Below are 15,318 nucleotides of genomic sequence, written 5' to 3' on the forward strand. Positions count from 1 at the left end.
ATAATTTCTTGACTTTTTAACTATGATTGGAAGGGGAACAATGAGAGTTGTTGAAGGCAGAACCAAAAAAGAAACATCTTAATTCTATTGTTTTCTTATAAATCATTTACCTTCTAGATGGAAGACATCATGCAGAAGAAAGTCAAAGAGAGCCAAGCATCCAAGACAAGTGCAGTGCTCTTTCTTATCCATCCATAACAACATCCAAGGTGGCTGCCTCCTGTTGTCTAATAGTCCTGAGGTAGCTCCATCATCAGCTCTGCACATCCAAGTGTCCTCTCTGGAGAAAATTATCACTGTGACACTCTCCCTTGGCAACTGTCATCACTTGCATCGTCTTTTCATTCCTTTTATTTTCGTCAGCACACGCTCCTAAGTAAAAAACGTGTCTCCCTGCGGTTCGAACCTCTTCCTATGTCTGACTTCTGGTCTTCAAAACCTGTCAAAAAACTCATCCCAAAATGGTGTCCACTTTGCCATCAAGGCAGTCGGGAAATGGACCAACAGATCCATAATAAAGCCATTCTTTTTACAACTCTCCACATCCTTCAGTGTTGACTTTGCTTCTTTTAAACAGATAGTCTAGATTTTTCTGAGAATATTTGTCCTTTAAACATGTCATCTCTCATCTTTTCCAGTGAAATCTGTCCTGTCCCCTTTTATTCTTAGAGGAGTTTGTCTATTTATGACCTGAGAGTTTCCATTTGATCAGCTCTGGGTGAAGAGTTTATTTTTCGTCTGAAGATGCTCATCTGACTTCAGGTGCTTGCATAGAATGAGTTCCTCAATGGCTTCGTTGTAGAGCCTGGTATTGCTGCAGCTTATTTAAACCTGGTGGCGGACAATGGTTTCGATCACAAAAGGTTCGAAGAAAAAGACTGCAGCCTACCCAGGCTGAAACGGGTATTGTTTCAGAAAAATGGCCTGCAAGGTGCTGGCGGATGTACATTGTCAGCACATTGTTGTGAAGTGCTACGAGGCTAGGAGCAGGCTGGGGCTGCTGCCTCTCGCATGGAAGGTGAAGAAGAAAACAGCATTGCTACACATTTACCTGTGCTGATGATGACGAGGGAGAGGGTGAGACAGCAAAACTCACGGGTACAGTGAAAAAGACAGACAGACACGCAATTTGACAGAAAAACGGACAGATAAACCCATTGTTAAAATATCCACTGGTGCGACTCACTTTCACTCTTTCTTGTGTGTATATATATATATAGGTGTGTGTATGCGCGCGTGCTTGTTTATACATGCATGCACATTCAAGTGTTCGCTGTTGTCATTCCATGCTGCATTGGACGTTTGCACACATTAACACCAAACATACAAAGTTCAAACGTATGGGTTTTAAGTTTATTGGTCACTAAATGTAATTTACAAACTGTTAATAAAATCAAAACACAAATAATCAAGCTAGGAAATGAATTTCAACCAGTTAGAGGAATATCTCTCTTAGTCTAAATAAGTTAAAGACAAGTATTGTACACTTCACAACATACTCATAATGTTTGGTTTACCTTTTGGATTTCTTTTTCCCTTTATCTGCCAATTGTGTCTACGTTTGAAGCTTTCAAGTTTCACCTACCTGATTAAGAAATATCTTTTATAATCGAAGAGACTGTTCTGACTCACTCTTCGGTTTTTTCCTCTTTATTTCAGGATTTTTTTGCCTACCATGGTGTCATCTTTTTGCTGAGACTTGTGTTTCTTTATTGTAATGGTAATTGTGGGATCATTTGTAAACTCTGATGTACAGCGCTTTTAGTTAACCCTTGCACTTAAATCTGTAGTTGGTATTATTATTATCATTATTATTATTATTATTATTATTAAAGCCAAACTTAAACTACTATTCGTGTATTATTTTGTCAGTGAAAGTTATAATAATAATAACTCAGAACAACAATGTCACTTATTAAGGATGTCACCAAACGACAGTCATATATCAATATTAAACACTGAAAATAAAAAAATACATAAAAATACAATACTCAGTTTCAAATTCAATTGACTCACTGCGCTACATTTTCTTGTAATTATTATTCTAATATATCATGTTATTAGAAGCTCGGTTTTATGGCAGAAGTCGTGAAAAGTGTGAGACAACCGCTTTATAAAAATAACTTTGGACATGCAATACTGTAATTGTAAGGCTCATTATATTATATTTTAGAGTCGAATTTGGCATTAGAAATTCATCAAATGCGTTATATATTCATGTTTTTGTGCAAATGTATTTCATTTTAACAGCCAAAGCAAATATCAATAAATACTGAATTTTTATGCATAATGAGGCTGAAGTAAAAGATTGATAATTTTAAATGGTGATTCATAAATGTAGAATTTCGAGACAAACTGGTCTTACAAGGTCATATTATAAGAAGAAATGAGGGAACTGTGATAAGGTGGCCATCAACAACATCTACAACAGCACCATGAAAAGAACAACACAAAACTCGATCTCGAAGGTCTTACAACGGAGAGAAGATTATCACTGAAAGAAAACTGTGTGCAGGCTGACGAAGAAAGGGATCCATTTTTCAGCAAAAACCTAGAAGGTAAAAGATCACTAAAATTTCCAGTAATAATATTTTATGCCTCGTGTGTGTGTGTGTGTGTGAATAGTAAAAGCAGATACTTTTTTTTTTAAATTGTTGATGTTTACAAAGTCCTTAAAATATCGCATATTCCCCTCAATAAGGTGTTTGCAAATGTAAATCTTCAAATGTTCAAGATTTAGAGATTCAGTAAGATTCTACCCTTGATATATATATATATAAATATATTGTGTGTGTCCCATTCTAAGATTATTTTCATTTATTTTGTACTTTTGAGTAGAATATAATCTTCTTATAAAAATAAACATTTTCTTAATCCGATACGCCGTCTATATTGTTCTTATCGCAAACCTTGATTAACATTATTGGATAATTTTAGTAACGTGGTCATCTCTTTACATTACATGTTATAGTTATTATCATTCTGGAATCTCCCATATAAAATCCTTGAAATCAAAGTGAGCGATTTGCAGTAAAACAAATATAAGACATGATTGTTTTTAAAAAATCAAATACAAAATCATTATGTTAATGAGATGCTCTGTGATTTAAGGACGGTTCAGTGCCCAGTAAGAATAGTGTCATCTAAGGCACAGAGAAAATAGCGGCCATACATGTAGATATCTGTAAATGGACGGATTCGAAATTGTATATTTATGAACACCCATCTTACCCTAACAAAATTGCACACGTACATCCCCCTCCAAAAAAAACAAAAAACAAAAACAAAAACCAAAAAAAAAACAAAACCAAAACACAAAAAACAAAAACAAAAAGCACAGCAAGCATTTAACGAATTTTGCGTTTGATACCAACACTTACAAATAAATGTTACACCGATAACAACTTTAAATAGCAGTGATGTTCAGTTTTCCTGGCATTGATCACGATTCTGGGGGAAAAGTTGAGCTCGCCTATCTCGACCTATGCTGTAATCCAAAGGTAAACTTGACACAAAACATCGATACTATTTATTAATAATATATTATTATTATTATTTATGCTTTTAATTTTAAATAATTTTCAATAAAAATTAAATGAACAATTTACAGCGTTATTCATTTTATCTTACGTTAAACTTTGCGGGGTATTCTGCTTGAGAAAAACAGTTACAGAAATTAATATGATGATAAAATAATTTTCTTATAACATTCTGTAATACTTAAGACAAATTTAGTTCACGATATTTGCAAACAAAGCATCGCTATGTAGACATTTCTCTTAAATATAGTTTAAGTTAACTCAGCTTGTGCAAAATGAACAAATAACTGTGCGAGAGAGCTTTTCCATTCGTAACCATAGCTTGTTGTCTCCCATTTATTTAGCAAGCCTTCCCGAGTACTTGCCCTTAGCGTTTTGAAATGCAAGGCACGTTAATGTTCTAGCCAGATATTGTCAGTAATGTCGATATTTGGACTAGAAACTTGATTTCCACTAGTTCCCCTTGTTTTTCTCTGTACCGTGTTTACAGCAGCAGGTCTTCGTCGTACTCAAACGCTTCGTTTGCTTTGCCTCCCTTGCGGCGCTTTTCTTCTTCTCGCAAATAGTCTCCCCTGCTGAGCATCTCCCCAGGGCGCGGGGACAACGGGGGTAGAGGAGGTAGGCGTTCGTAGAGACGGTTGTTGAAGCGGTTGTCGTAGGTCTGTTTGTAAGAGTACACATCGTGGGTGGGAGTCACACTGCTTGTGCGAAGCTCCGGGGCCTTCCTGCTCCACAGAAACATTTGATAAATAATGTGATAAATAATCAATAACTGTACTGAGTAATAATAATATATAATAGAAAGATGTGTAGATCATAGACAGACAAATGTATAGACACAGACACAGCATGGTGTGTGTGTGTGTGTGTGTGTGCATGCGTGCGTGCATGCGTGTTTGTTTGTTTTCGTGTTACACTAAACAAAAGCAAGGTGTGTATAACGGGAAGCAACTCTTATCTAACATCGACTTTCAGGTATCGTCCCTTTAATTAACTTCCTTTATTCCTTTATAATGGCTGTTGTTGCTGCATTTAATATATAGTCAATTCCTTCCCGAAAGCAAATAAATCAGTGAAAACAAGAAGAAAGGAACAAAAGACTTGCCTGAGGCCCACTCGTTCAACCAGCGGCCTGTCGTCGTTGCAGATGCTGTAGTCATACTTGCAGCACAAGAAGACAAAAATTATGATAAGCACGAAACCTGTCACTGTTCCCCACAACTGCAGCTGCTCTCTCCTGTAAAAAAAGTGGAATTTGTCAGTAAATAATCTTATTCACCTTTTGTTTTGCAATTGTTGCTGAATAATTATTTTTATACGATTTTGTATGGTGTAGTATAGTGTACTTCTACTATGACATTTAAAAACAAACAAACAAAAAACATGCACTTCGGAAATTCTTTAGTAAGAACTTGTTTATTTCTCGTTCATTCTAGAGCATTTGTAGTAAAAATAAGTGTCTAGCACTGTAGGTTTTAATGACAGTATGTGATTTGAACATTAGTGACAGGTAAATTATAATGAGTTACACCTGGCAAATGTTTAGACATTTCTCGTATTGATACTATCTGGTTTTATTTCAAGGTTCTTATGACCAACATTCTTCTACTTTATGTTACTACAATTTAACATTTAAATGCCTTTACAACAAAAAAAAAAAGAATTAGTTATAATAATAAGGCTGTGAACTTAACACGCAGCATCACGACCAAGACATGATAAAAAGATAACAGTCTGACAATGAGGTATGTATAGATACACTGAGCAACATAAAGATGAGGTGCAAGATAGCCAGTACACAGTGAGGTATATATAGACACACTGAACAACATGAAGATGTGTCTAGGATATTTGCTTCTTCTACATGTGGGCTGGGACGGCTGTGTACGAGCATTTTCACACCACTGGAGAAACTATTTCCATCCGGGTGTAAGACTTACAGGTTTTTCCTGGAGCTGGTTTCGCAGCAGGTGAAGGTGGCGTCCTGCTGACAGCACTCGGGTAGCGTGTCGTCATAGCAATAGTAGACATTCTCAGGCCCCTCCCCGAGATTGATGTTTCTGTAGCACTTGGTGGTGCACACGGCAACTGTAGACACACAGAGTAAAAAAATGATCTTTTTACCTGACCAGAAGGTAGTTAGACCAGCAAGTTAGCCATGTTGCTCTTGACCTTACCTGTCTCACTTCAATAACTGCTACCTATGGTTAAGGGTTAAATAGTTATCATTGGTGGCTTTGAGTTAGTAAGTCTTGTGTTTTATTTTATATACAGGCTCCAGCAGTTGAGGGCAAATTCGGGTTACACCTCGGCGGCACTGTGGGGGGGGGGGGGGGTGTATGGAATGCTCCTCCAACGGTCAATAGAGGAATGAATGAACAATATAGAGATACCTCGACACCCGATCTGCTCGGTGCTCAAACATTTTAATTCTTTTGTGCATCGCTCTCGTGGTGCTCGCTTTTTCTTCACGTATACATATTTTATACATGCGGTTATGGTGGCACCCAAGAAACTGAAAGTTAAGGAAAGAAAACAATGGGAATAGCCACTGAATTAATAAAATAACTTATTGACAAACATGACAGGGACATAACAGGTAAATTACAGCAAGGTAAAGTCCACGGTATGGACAATACAAAACATAAAGAAGCCATGTGGGGAGTTGATATAGCGAAAGCAGTAAAGGTGGTAACACATATCCATGTATTATGGATGTGGATGAATGATAAAAGGTGACAAGCCGGAACCAGCTTTTTCACACAGACCACGCAATCGAGTGCCATGAATGATGCAAAGTTATTAGCCATTGGTGAGTCCCCGAACATTTAAATTATTTCTTCTGGCTAAAAATGTACTCGACACTCGACCAGCCTGCCAGAGCTGATTGTGGTGGAGTGGCCAGGTATCATCAGACAGCACGCGCGTACCTGCTAGTGTTACAAATCAAAGGTATCCACTTCCTTTTATTTTGTAGTCTGTCCCTGTGTGTGTTTGCCGACACTTTTATCGCCGTGTCGGACCTTGAAGTCTCTCAGCAATGAAAATAAAATGAACCCATGGTTCTCTGTCGTATCACACACACACACGGGTCTCTGTAACCCGCTGGCAGGATTTTTGTTACCAATGTTAAACAGAGTTGCTATGGAAACACGACTCATGTGTGCCAACGTTTAATTAAAAAAAAAAAAACATGAAAAAAACAAACAAAAAACCAAACATGGCGTCCTCAATGCAACCAGTAAACCTACACTTAAAATGGCGGTGTTAGACACGTACAAACATCCTGCCAGGAGCACATCGATTTCTCCCACCGCGTTCAGGTGTAAGCAGGTAAGACGTTGATGGAAAAAAGAAAAAAAATCGGGTGGTATTTGTTTTAATAAGTGTACTGTGTTTCTTGAAAAGCTGACAGATTCTCAGAATCTCGTTCTCTCCTCCCTAACCTCATTTACAGCAACAACAATAATAACAATAATAATAAGTTTATAGTCCGTCTTACAAGCACATGCTTATAGTTGTTTTCTCATTCCATTGGTACCTACGACTGCTACCGTGTCTCTTACAAATTGATTCCCCATCTTTGACATCCTAACTACTCAGTCTCTTCCCACCCTCCCTCTCTCTCAAATACAAACAGGGTGGAGGAAGCGACGGTCAGTTCTGCAAATAGGTGTCGCATTCAGAATGAGGCATGGCGGAGCCCAGATACGAACCATCCTCACCCGATTCTTACTGTTTTGCTGACTTTTGCTGACCTTCTGCTACTGTGGATCGCAATGTAGGTTTTTGATTGGTCAATCTGACCCCTCTTTCTCTCTATCTTTCTCTTTCTCTCTATCTTTCTCTTTCTCTCTATCTTTCTCTCTCTCTCTTAAACACACACACGTCTGCCTTCTCAAGCCCCTCTTCAATATCTCTTCCCTTCTTTCACGCCACCTTTCAGTACAGCCGCCTGTGTTTGTCGAGCATGCTTTTTGATTTCTTTGTCCTTTCTAAACGTTTAAATTGTTTGAAGAGCACATAAAAGGAAAGAAAGACAACAGAAAGGAAAGTCAAACAACGGGAGCTGTCTCCTGCTACTTTCCTTCGCATGAGTGGCTTGGCGGGCAAGTCCTGCGAACGGGACGGTGGCCTTCCCTGACGAGTATCGATCTCACGTGCATATCTCTCAGTGTGGTTTCCAAGAACGACCTGCTTTAATGAATACAATGCATTCTTGTGTGCCTGATGGTACATAAAGCATTATTGTGTGCACACGACAATCAATGGAAGGAAATGGTATATCTCGCCATCACGATTCACATTGTCTACATGTCTACATGACAGGACCATTTTGTGTGCTTCATTTTCTTTCTTTGATTACCCATAATTATACAGTTTATTTCAGTATTCTTCATTTTATATACTAGATTCAGGCTTTTTACCAATCAGCTATCACAATGTAGCGGTATGAAGCTTGTGATCATACTACTATGTTCTTCAAGTTGGACAAATTGGTTTTTCATTGAATTCATGTCTTCATCAGTATTTACATTTCTCCTTCGTTTGATGTGTAACAATCAGAAAAAAATGTGAGATAAAATTCAATAGAACATCGATATCAACAGACAACCGAGTAAATAAAAAGACTGACATAAAATCAGTAAAACCATAGGACACTCAAAAATTTATAACAGAACAAATCAGAAAAAAAAACGAGTCAGACAAGGAGAAGACAGGCGGGAAAAAACCCAGTAAACCCAGACTCAAGCCATCAGACAGTGCGAGCGTGGCTGTGAGTACATGGCTAGTCGCCATGATTGTTTCATGGCTGGATTAATTTCTCATTTAAAAACCTGCGCCATGGCAACGAACTTTTATGTTTGTTGTTGTTCAGTGCGACATTAACACGTGACATGTCAACCTGTCATAGAAAATTCATCAATCACTCATTGTCACACACACCAGCGTTCTCATTGAAACATCTAGTTCCCTTTTAAGAAGCGGAGGAAAAAGAGGCGGCACTGCTGCCGCGCGGCAAAGCTCCTCGAGTCGGAGAAAAACGGGGAATGCGCGCGCACTTATGACGTCACCGTGGTGGACAGAAAGCAGAAGAGAAGAATACAAGTGGTTGGCCTTTGGAAGGACAGGTAAACTGATCAATATTTTCCTAAGTCATCCACTTGTGTTGCAAAACCACGACTTCAAAATATGAGTACAGATAATTTTCAGAGACTGTTATGTATATCTTTAATTGATGTCATCACTGTTTTTATTATTTTTTTGTTTTATACTTAAATAAATTGACCATACAAAGTGACTGTAAAGAATATTTAATGTATTTTCCCGTCAGTGGATCCTTCCATTCAATGGGCTTTCCTGCTTTTTATTTTTGTATTTTTTAATGTTCGTGTATATGTTTTTTTTTTCTATTGTTTGTTGGTTTGGTTTTTTTTTTACTTTTATAGATTAATTTATATAGCATTTCCTTTGATATCGTTGTTATTATTTTTGTTTTATTTCTTGAATTATTCTCTACACCTGCACTTGGAGAGTTCATTGTTAGGATAACTCATTATTGTCATCATCACGTTTGTCGTCACCATCATCATCGTCATTGTTGCCTTTGTCTTAATAATGTTGTTATATATGTCATTTTCATTCTTCTGCTGCTGCTGCTGCTGCTGATGATGATGATGATTTCTGCGCCAGTCACCAGCATGGCTCGACATCAACAAATTTATCCATCAATAACACCGTCGTATCATTTCTCACATCGCCATGGCGGGCACGAGGGTATAATTGCTGCCATTCTCACGGCGATTATGCGCGGCGACAGAGAGTCTGGCACTGGCAGCCCACGTCACATCCTACACCTCTGTCCAGCCCGTGCGGCGGTTACAGTGGGGCTGGTGGGAGGGCAATTATTTCCTTGGCACCTCTCTCCTCCCCATGACAAAAAGCCCCTTGACATCTGCTCTACAGACAGGCGGCGTGTGTGCGTGTGCGTGTGCGTGTGTGTGCGTGCGTGTGTGTGTCGGTGAGGGTGGGTGGATGCAGACACGCAAATCGATAGCAGCAACGAGATCATCAGCGACTAAGCCCAGTGTTTACCAAATAATCACAGCACAACAAGCAGATGCCCTAAAGGGAAATGACCCGGCTGTTGGCTATTGACTGATGCAGTCCGAGGCTGACCTGCTTCTGTTTTTAACGCAGGATGTCATTCACTGGGGACCACAGACTGCAGCTGCTGTCGACATTAACATTAGTTTACACAGCAAGGTAGAGGACTAGTACAGGACATCCTGTCTAGTTGGTCTACAATTTCACGACATGCACATGACATTAATCTAGAACAGTCCCTGTCTACTTTGTCTACTGTTGCCCACAACATGATATCACTAATAAGGGAAAAGAACACCTGTCTAGTAGAAGACATGCTAAACCTAACAGTCAAGATAAAACAGTATCGCACACTGGAAGCTTCCACATACATCCATACTCCTTCTTCAGCACCTACATGCTAAATGTTCAGTGCACAACCTGAGATAAGACTGAACAGGACTGTTGTAGACTGCCAACAGTTAGTGCCCTTATTGGTCTCTACTGAGACATTTTTGTTTTGAAGCCATGATTTAAATGACATCGTTCCCCCTGCTTTGGAATCACTGAGCCTCTTGGTCCAAATTGGTGACATCTTCGAGGCAATGAGTTAGTTCCCTTTCATGTTCTGTTAATGAGGTTTTCTATCCTTTTACCCCCAAGAGTCTGGGGGCAGCCATGATATGGTTAACTTGTCCAGCTTGTCAGTCTTGTCTTCACCTGCCACTAGTCTTTTACGGATGGTGCTGCAAGGTTTAGTATGGGCAGTAACCCCGTTTTTCCTGATATTGTGGGAGATAACTTCTGTGACACCTTGTATGTACGGGGTGATGACACACCCACATGTCCTGGTCTTTCTTCTGTCTACTTTGTCTATTATCTCACGATGGTACAGCAGATTGCTCTAAACAAACTGTCCACGTTGTCTACTGTATTCCCACATCTCATTTCACTCAGCTTCCTCGTGAACTCTATTATTTTAACTCTGTTATTTTTTTATGAAATTATTTTCTTTGTAATTTCAGGATTAAAAATTGAAAATCTGGTCTAAACTTCCTTGGCACAATCCACTGCGCGAAGACTAGAGGGAATACAGCAATACCATGCCATTTTAATACTATTTACCTATATTGAGTAAATATCAGGGTTTTAGAATTGAAATTAAATTAAGTGAAATTAAATGTTTGATTTAAATTTAAGCGCTGGTTACCACGAAATGAATGACGTACTACATAAACAATACAACACCTTACAGGCAATTGCTAAGGTACACACCTGCTTAATGTTCTTTGTTACTACATGTTACCTGTCGGACTTTTTCTCCCAGCCCGTATCTATCGCTATTTTTTCACTTTCTAAAACACAAATACAAGATTTAAACTTCACAGTACCCGGTCTCATGGACATGGTCTCATCAGTCACTATTGAAGAAGGTAAATTTCAAAATAAATATTTTAAGTCAGAATTTTCTCAGACTTCAAAAATGAAAAGTAGCCAGCCTAAAAAAAAGCGCGAGTAAACAATATAATTCACATTTAAAACAAAAGAATGAAGAGAAAGATTCACTTATAAGAAAAGAGAGTGGTGAAAAAATAGAAATAGAATGAACTTAATATTTATGTGTTGGATAAGAAGAATTCATTACCTTCGAGTAGAAGAGATATACTTTATGACTAGACCACAATATTCAAGTTCTGTGTGTTGAATACATTATTTGCCAAAGGTGCTATAAGCATTTAAGTCTTATCAAGTTTGGATCGAAAGCTAATTAATAGAAAGGCATCACTCAGCAATAATGTTGGCTAATAAACAGCTTTACAGTCTTTTTACAGCAAAACAAAGTAATGTAACACCAAACGTATGCTCCAAAAATAGAACCGAAGAAAATCAATTTGTTTTAGTTTGTGTCAACAAATAGTCACTCTGAAATCTTTAGAAATAAGAAAACAGGAACACGGTGACTGGGTATAAAACACAAATAGCTGCAAATAATGTGTACTATGGCTAAAATAACAAATGACAGAAGACAAAGTAACACAACTATGGAAGGATAGACGGAAGGGAGAATATGGATGAAGAGAGAAATAAAGAAAACTGAAACGAACGAACAAACAAACAAACAAACAAACAAACAAACAAACACAGGAAAGACCGTAAATGGAAATATAACGATGACCAGGTTAGTGTCTCAAACATGTCGAGTCTTACTCACCTTCCACGACGACGGTGACCAGCAGGTAGAGCCAGGTAGACCGCCAGCGGCTCATGACTACACAGCTTTGATGTCTTTCAATGACTTGGCATTGAGCTGAGTTATCCTCCCAACAGCACGCGAAGCAGGACCGAGGTTTGTTTGTTGTCAGTATCTGTAAAGAAAGCATGGTCTCTTTCATGTACACTAAATATTTCATCTGCTTCTCCCTGCAAGTCCCTGCTGCCTTCAGAGCCTGCCATGCATGATTACACAAGTAACAGCCAGCCTTTCACACACAGGGGAACCTGTTACAACCCTCACACAGACGGGAAAAATTATATAGAGAGAAGGAAAAACTAATGGAGGCAAACTGCCGATGTATAGGATTACCTGGTCTGCCATCATCTTTGGGTTCTGACTAAAATCAGTGAATGTTTTCTTTTGGAATAAAATTTTTCCCATCTAAACTTGATGTCTGTGTTTTTCCTGCCTTTTTGCGTCACATTTATAGTTCGTAAATCATCATCATCATCATCGTCGTCGTCGTCGTCGTCGTCATCGTCATCATCATCATCAAAAATAATTATTTTTCAACCAGTAAACAAATCCACATACCGAGATGAAGACAAAGGAAATTCAGCCATAATGCGCAATCATCTGCTGTTCTACAGTCAGGACCGAAGAGAACAACTCACCTGCGGCAGACACCACGTCTTTCGTCTCACACCTGCCGTAAACACGCAGCGCCAGCAGCAGGGACAGCGGCAGCAGCAGCCGGTCAAAGGTCACGGAGACTGCGCACATGGAGCCTGTGATGCAGCAGCCGTAGGCGGCACAAACAAGCGGCAAGGATACGTACAGTATTTATAGATGACTGGTCTCTCTGTCTATTGTCACCTGACTGTGTTTTCATCATCATCATCATCATCATCATCATCATCATCATCATCATCATCATCATCATCATCATCAACAACATCACTCCTACTTTTAATACAGAAGTACAGCTAACACCATCTTCTTCATTATCATCATCACTCTTACTTCTATTACAGAAGTACAGCTAACTTTTCATTACAATTTTTGCGAAATTATCGTTTGATGTTCACTACAATAACACTTACGGTGGACATATAAAGAGATAGATTGAGATATGAGAGATGCACAAATCTAGATGAATATTTTAACAATTGTTGATGATTTCTTGTGACATTTTTTTTACAGAAAAGACAGCTGAAGGTAAAGTCACTTGAATCAGCTATACCCAGAAGTTAGAAAATCACGGAAACCATTGTGAATCCATCGTGGAAGACACAGTCCGGCTTACACACATTCCGGGTGGCGGCGGTGGTGGTGGTGGGAGTAGGGTGGAATCAATAAATCGCGGAGGCCATATTGATCTGCAGCCATTGTTTGTTCCAGCAGTCAGGGTGTGCCCATCGCACGCAGCTCCGACAGGTCAGCTGAGTCGTGCTTCTTAAGACACCCAGGGTGAATGGGTAAACGGGGTGGATGTGGGAGAATGATGAGTGAGAGAAGGTGTGTGTGGTGAGTAGGTGAGTGAGGGGATCAATATTTGACTCCAAGGAAGACAAGTCTCAACAAGGGACAGAACATGTTCACCGCTCAACCGTTGGATTCCTTGCCAGTCCAGGGTAAGACTGCGCGTGTTTATGCACGTGCACGGGTAGGAAGTGTTCTCAAGCCAAACTCCTCTCAAGTATACTCCAAAAATTATCGTGGAACAGCTCTTAGGGAATAGCAAGAATCGATCTCTTCTCCTCGCCGCCTCCTTTTCATTTCTTTATCGTCGGCCCGCCTGCTTGCAGACAGTGCCAAAGAGGCTCTGGGAAAATTGTTGTTGACAAAAGGCCGCACTCACACAAAGACAACATGTCCGGTAATTTGCCCTCCACCATCGGCTCCTGATCGTCGTCCTTCATCGGCACGCGCCGAGCCTCAGTCTTATTGACCTCAGCTTTTCTGGGGCTGGATCACTACCTACCCCTCCTTCCCTCCAACCACCCAGTTTACTATTTTTATTTTATGTATTTGATGTAAAATAAAGTGCAACAATTCCTCCTTACTTTGCACTAAGTAAATCATATTTTGGTTTTGAGAAATATTATTAACAACATGAAATAAAATGTTTTTCTTCCTTGCTTCCTCAATCTGTCTTTCTCTCCAAATTTATATACATGTATATATATATAATAGTGTAAGTGTAAAAGAAAAATTTGGAAGCTTTAGTTGCATAAAGTCATAAATTTCTAAGCTATGTGGCAGGCCGGTTTCTAAAGCTATTGTACTTTGTAAATTAAAATTGTAATCAAATTAACCTAGGCTGAATAAAAAAGTAACACTATTTCACTTCACAAGCAGACGGGTCTGTCCATAGATGTCTGCGGGCTGTACCTTGCCCACCCTTGTCATTGACTCATGTACTGCTGTGACATCACAGGTCTTACCTTGTAGACCAGAAAGAATGGCGATGAAAACATTTGTCGATAAAATCTTTCTATCGCAGTTCAGCACCAGTTGTGTGTCAGCACTACACTTCAGGACTTTTATATTTTAAGCATAAAAAATTCAAGGAGAAAAAACAGAAATTTTCTGAAGTGGTTCTAATGTTCAGATAACCCAGGTTTTCTAAGTCAAAGGGAGCTAACACTCACCTGCACACTGAAGTATTCCCGCTAAAGCTGTTGTTGTCTACCTTGGTCAAGCAATTATGTTTTCAGATTAAAAAAAGACATCAAGATTGGATTTTATTGCTTGCTAAGCAAGACATTAATTCTTGTAAAATATTTATAAAAAAGCAGTTAAAACATCAGTCCATTTATTTATCCACATCGTGAACAACCAATGTAAACTTTCAATGCCAGTACCATATGGGAAGTAACGAATTTGAAAAGGTTTAGTTTCGTTATCATTAAGATAATTATCATATATTATTATTTATTAATACATTGATTTTTTTGTGTAGCTGTATAATTTGTTAAGCTGTATGCGCTGGTGAGTTTTCATTTTCGTGGTTATATCTGTTTTGTATATATATATATAGTAACACAGAGAGGGAGGGAAAATAAAAGCGAGAATGTTTATCTCCCCAGGCATACATATCAAACACAAAATGACATCACAGCCTGGACATTTCCAATCACTCATATATAATTGTTTGTCTGGACCCAGTTCCGATCATTCAATACTCGATGTTCAAATTGTTCGTTTGTCGCCATCACTTCTCACTAAATAACCATGTTATCGTTACATTATCAATATCATTGCTCGTCTAATTTTATTTCATGTCACTTTCTCTACAGTTTCTCAGACCTTCCTATGCTGTAATGCAAAAACCTGCAACCTTTAATTTCAAACATTTTCGCGTCTCATTCTAGATGCGAACTCCCTCTACTTTTCCACAAGGGTCTTGTTGCTTGGACAACCTGACGCTCGTAGGCGTCAAACCACAAGGGAGATAATCTGCCTGGTAAAGAA

General features: G+C 38.9%; 1 protein-coding gene across 2 annotated transcripts; it reads right to left on the reverse strand.

Annotated features, from left to right (window-relative positions):
• Positions 1-1,334: 1,334 nt before the first annotated feature.
• Positions 1,335-13,103, reverse strand: LOC112560517. Of its 2 annotated transcripts, none has more exons than XM_025232434.1 (6): positions 13,085-13,103; positions 12,516-12,629; positions 11,839-11,992; positions 5,480-5,627; positions 4,645-4,776; positions 1,335-4,264 (listed from the first exon to the last, which is right to left on the reverse strand). In XM_025232434.1, the coding sequence occupies exons 3-6, from the start codon at positions 11,891-11,893 to the stop codon at positions 4,024-4,026; spliced, it is 576 nt and encodes a 191-aa protein (XP_025088219.1). In that variant the 5' UTR covers positions 11,894-11,992; positions 12,516-12,629; positions 13,085-13,103; the 3' UTR covers positions 1,335-4,023. The 2 variants fall into 2 exon arrangements, with proteins under 2 accessions (XP_025088219.1, XP_025088218.1); XM_025232433.1 differs by having other exon boundaries at positions 12,436-12,629; positions 13,085-13,101.
• Positions 13,104-15,318: the final 2,215 nt, after the last annotated feature.

The sequence above is a fragment of the Pomacea canaliculata genome, linkage group LG3 (genome assembly GCF_003073045.1).
Source record: "Pomacea canaliculata isolate SZHN2017 linkage group LG3, ASM307304v1, whole genome shotgun sequence".
NCBI lineage: Eukaryota > Metazoa > Mollusca > Gastropoda > Architaenioglossa > Ampullariidae > Pomacea > Pomacea canaliculata.

Coding starts and splice junctions, on each gene's coding strand:
- LOC112560517 (XM_025232434.1), bottom strand. CDS start 11,893: ATGAGCCGCTGGCGGTCTACCTGGCTCTACCTGCTGGTCACCGTCGTC. Junction 5,628..11,838: donor GGTCACCGTCGTCGTGGAAG/GTGAGTAAGACT, acceptor GTGTGTCTACAG/TTGCCGTGTGCACCACCAAG. Junction 4,777..5,479: donor ACCAGCTCCAGGAAAAACCT/GTAAGTCTTACA, acceptor CTTTTTTTACAG/GAGAGAGCAGCTGCAGTTGT.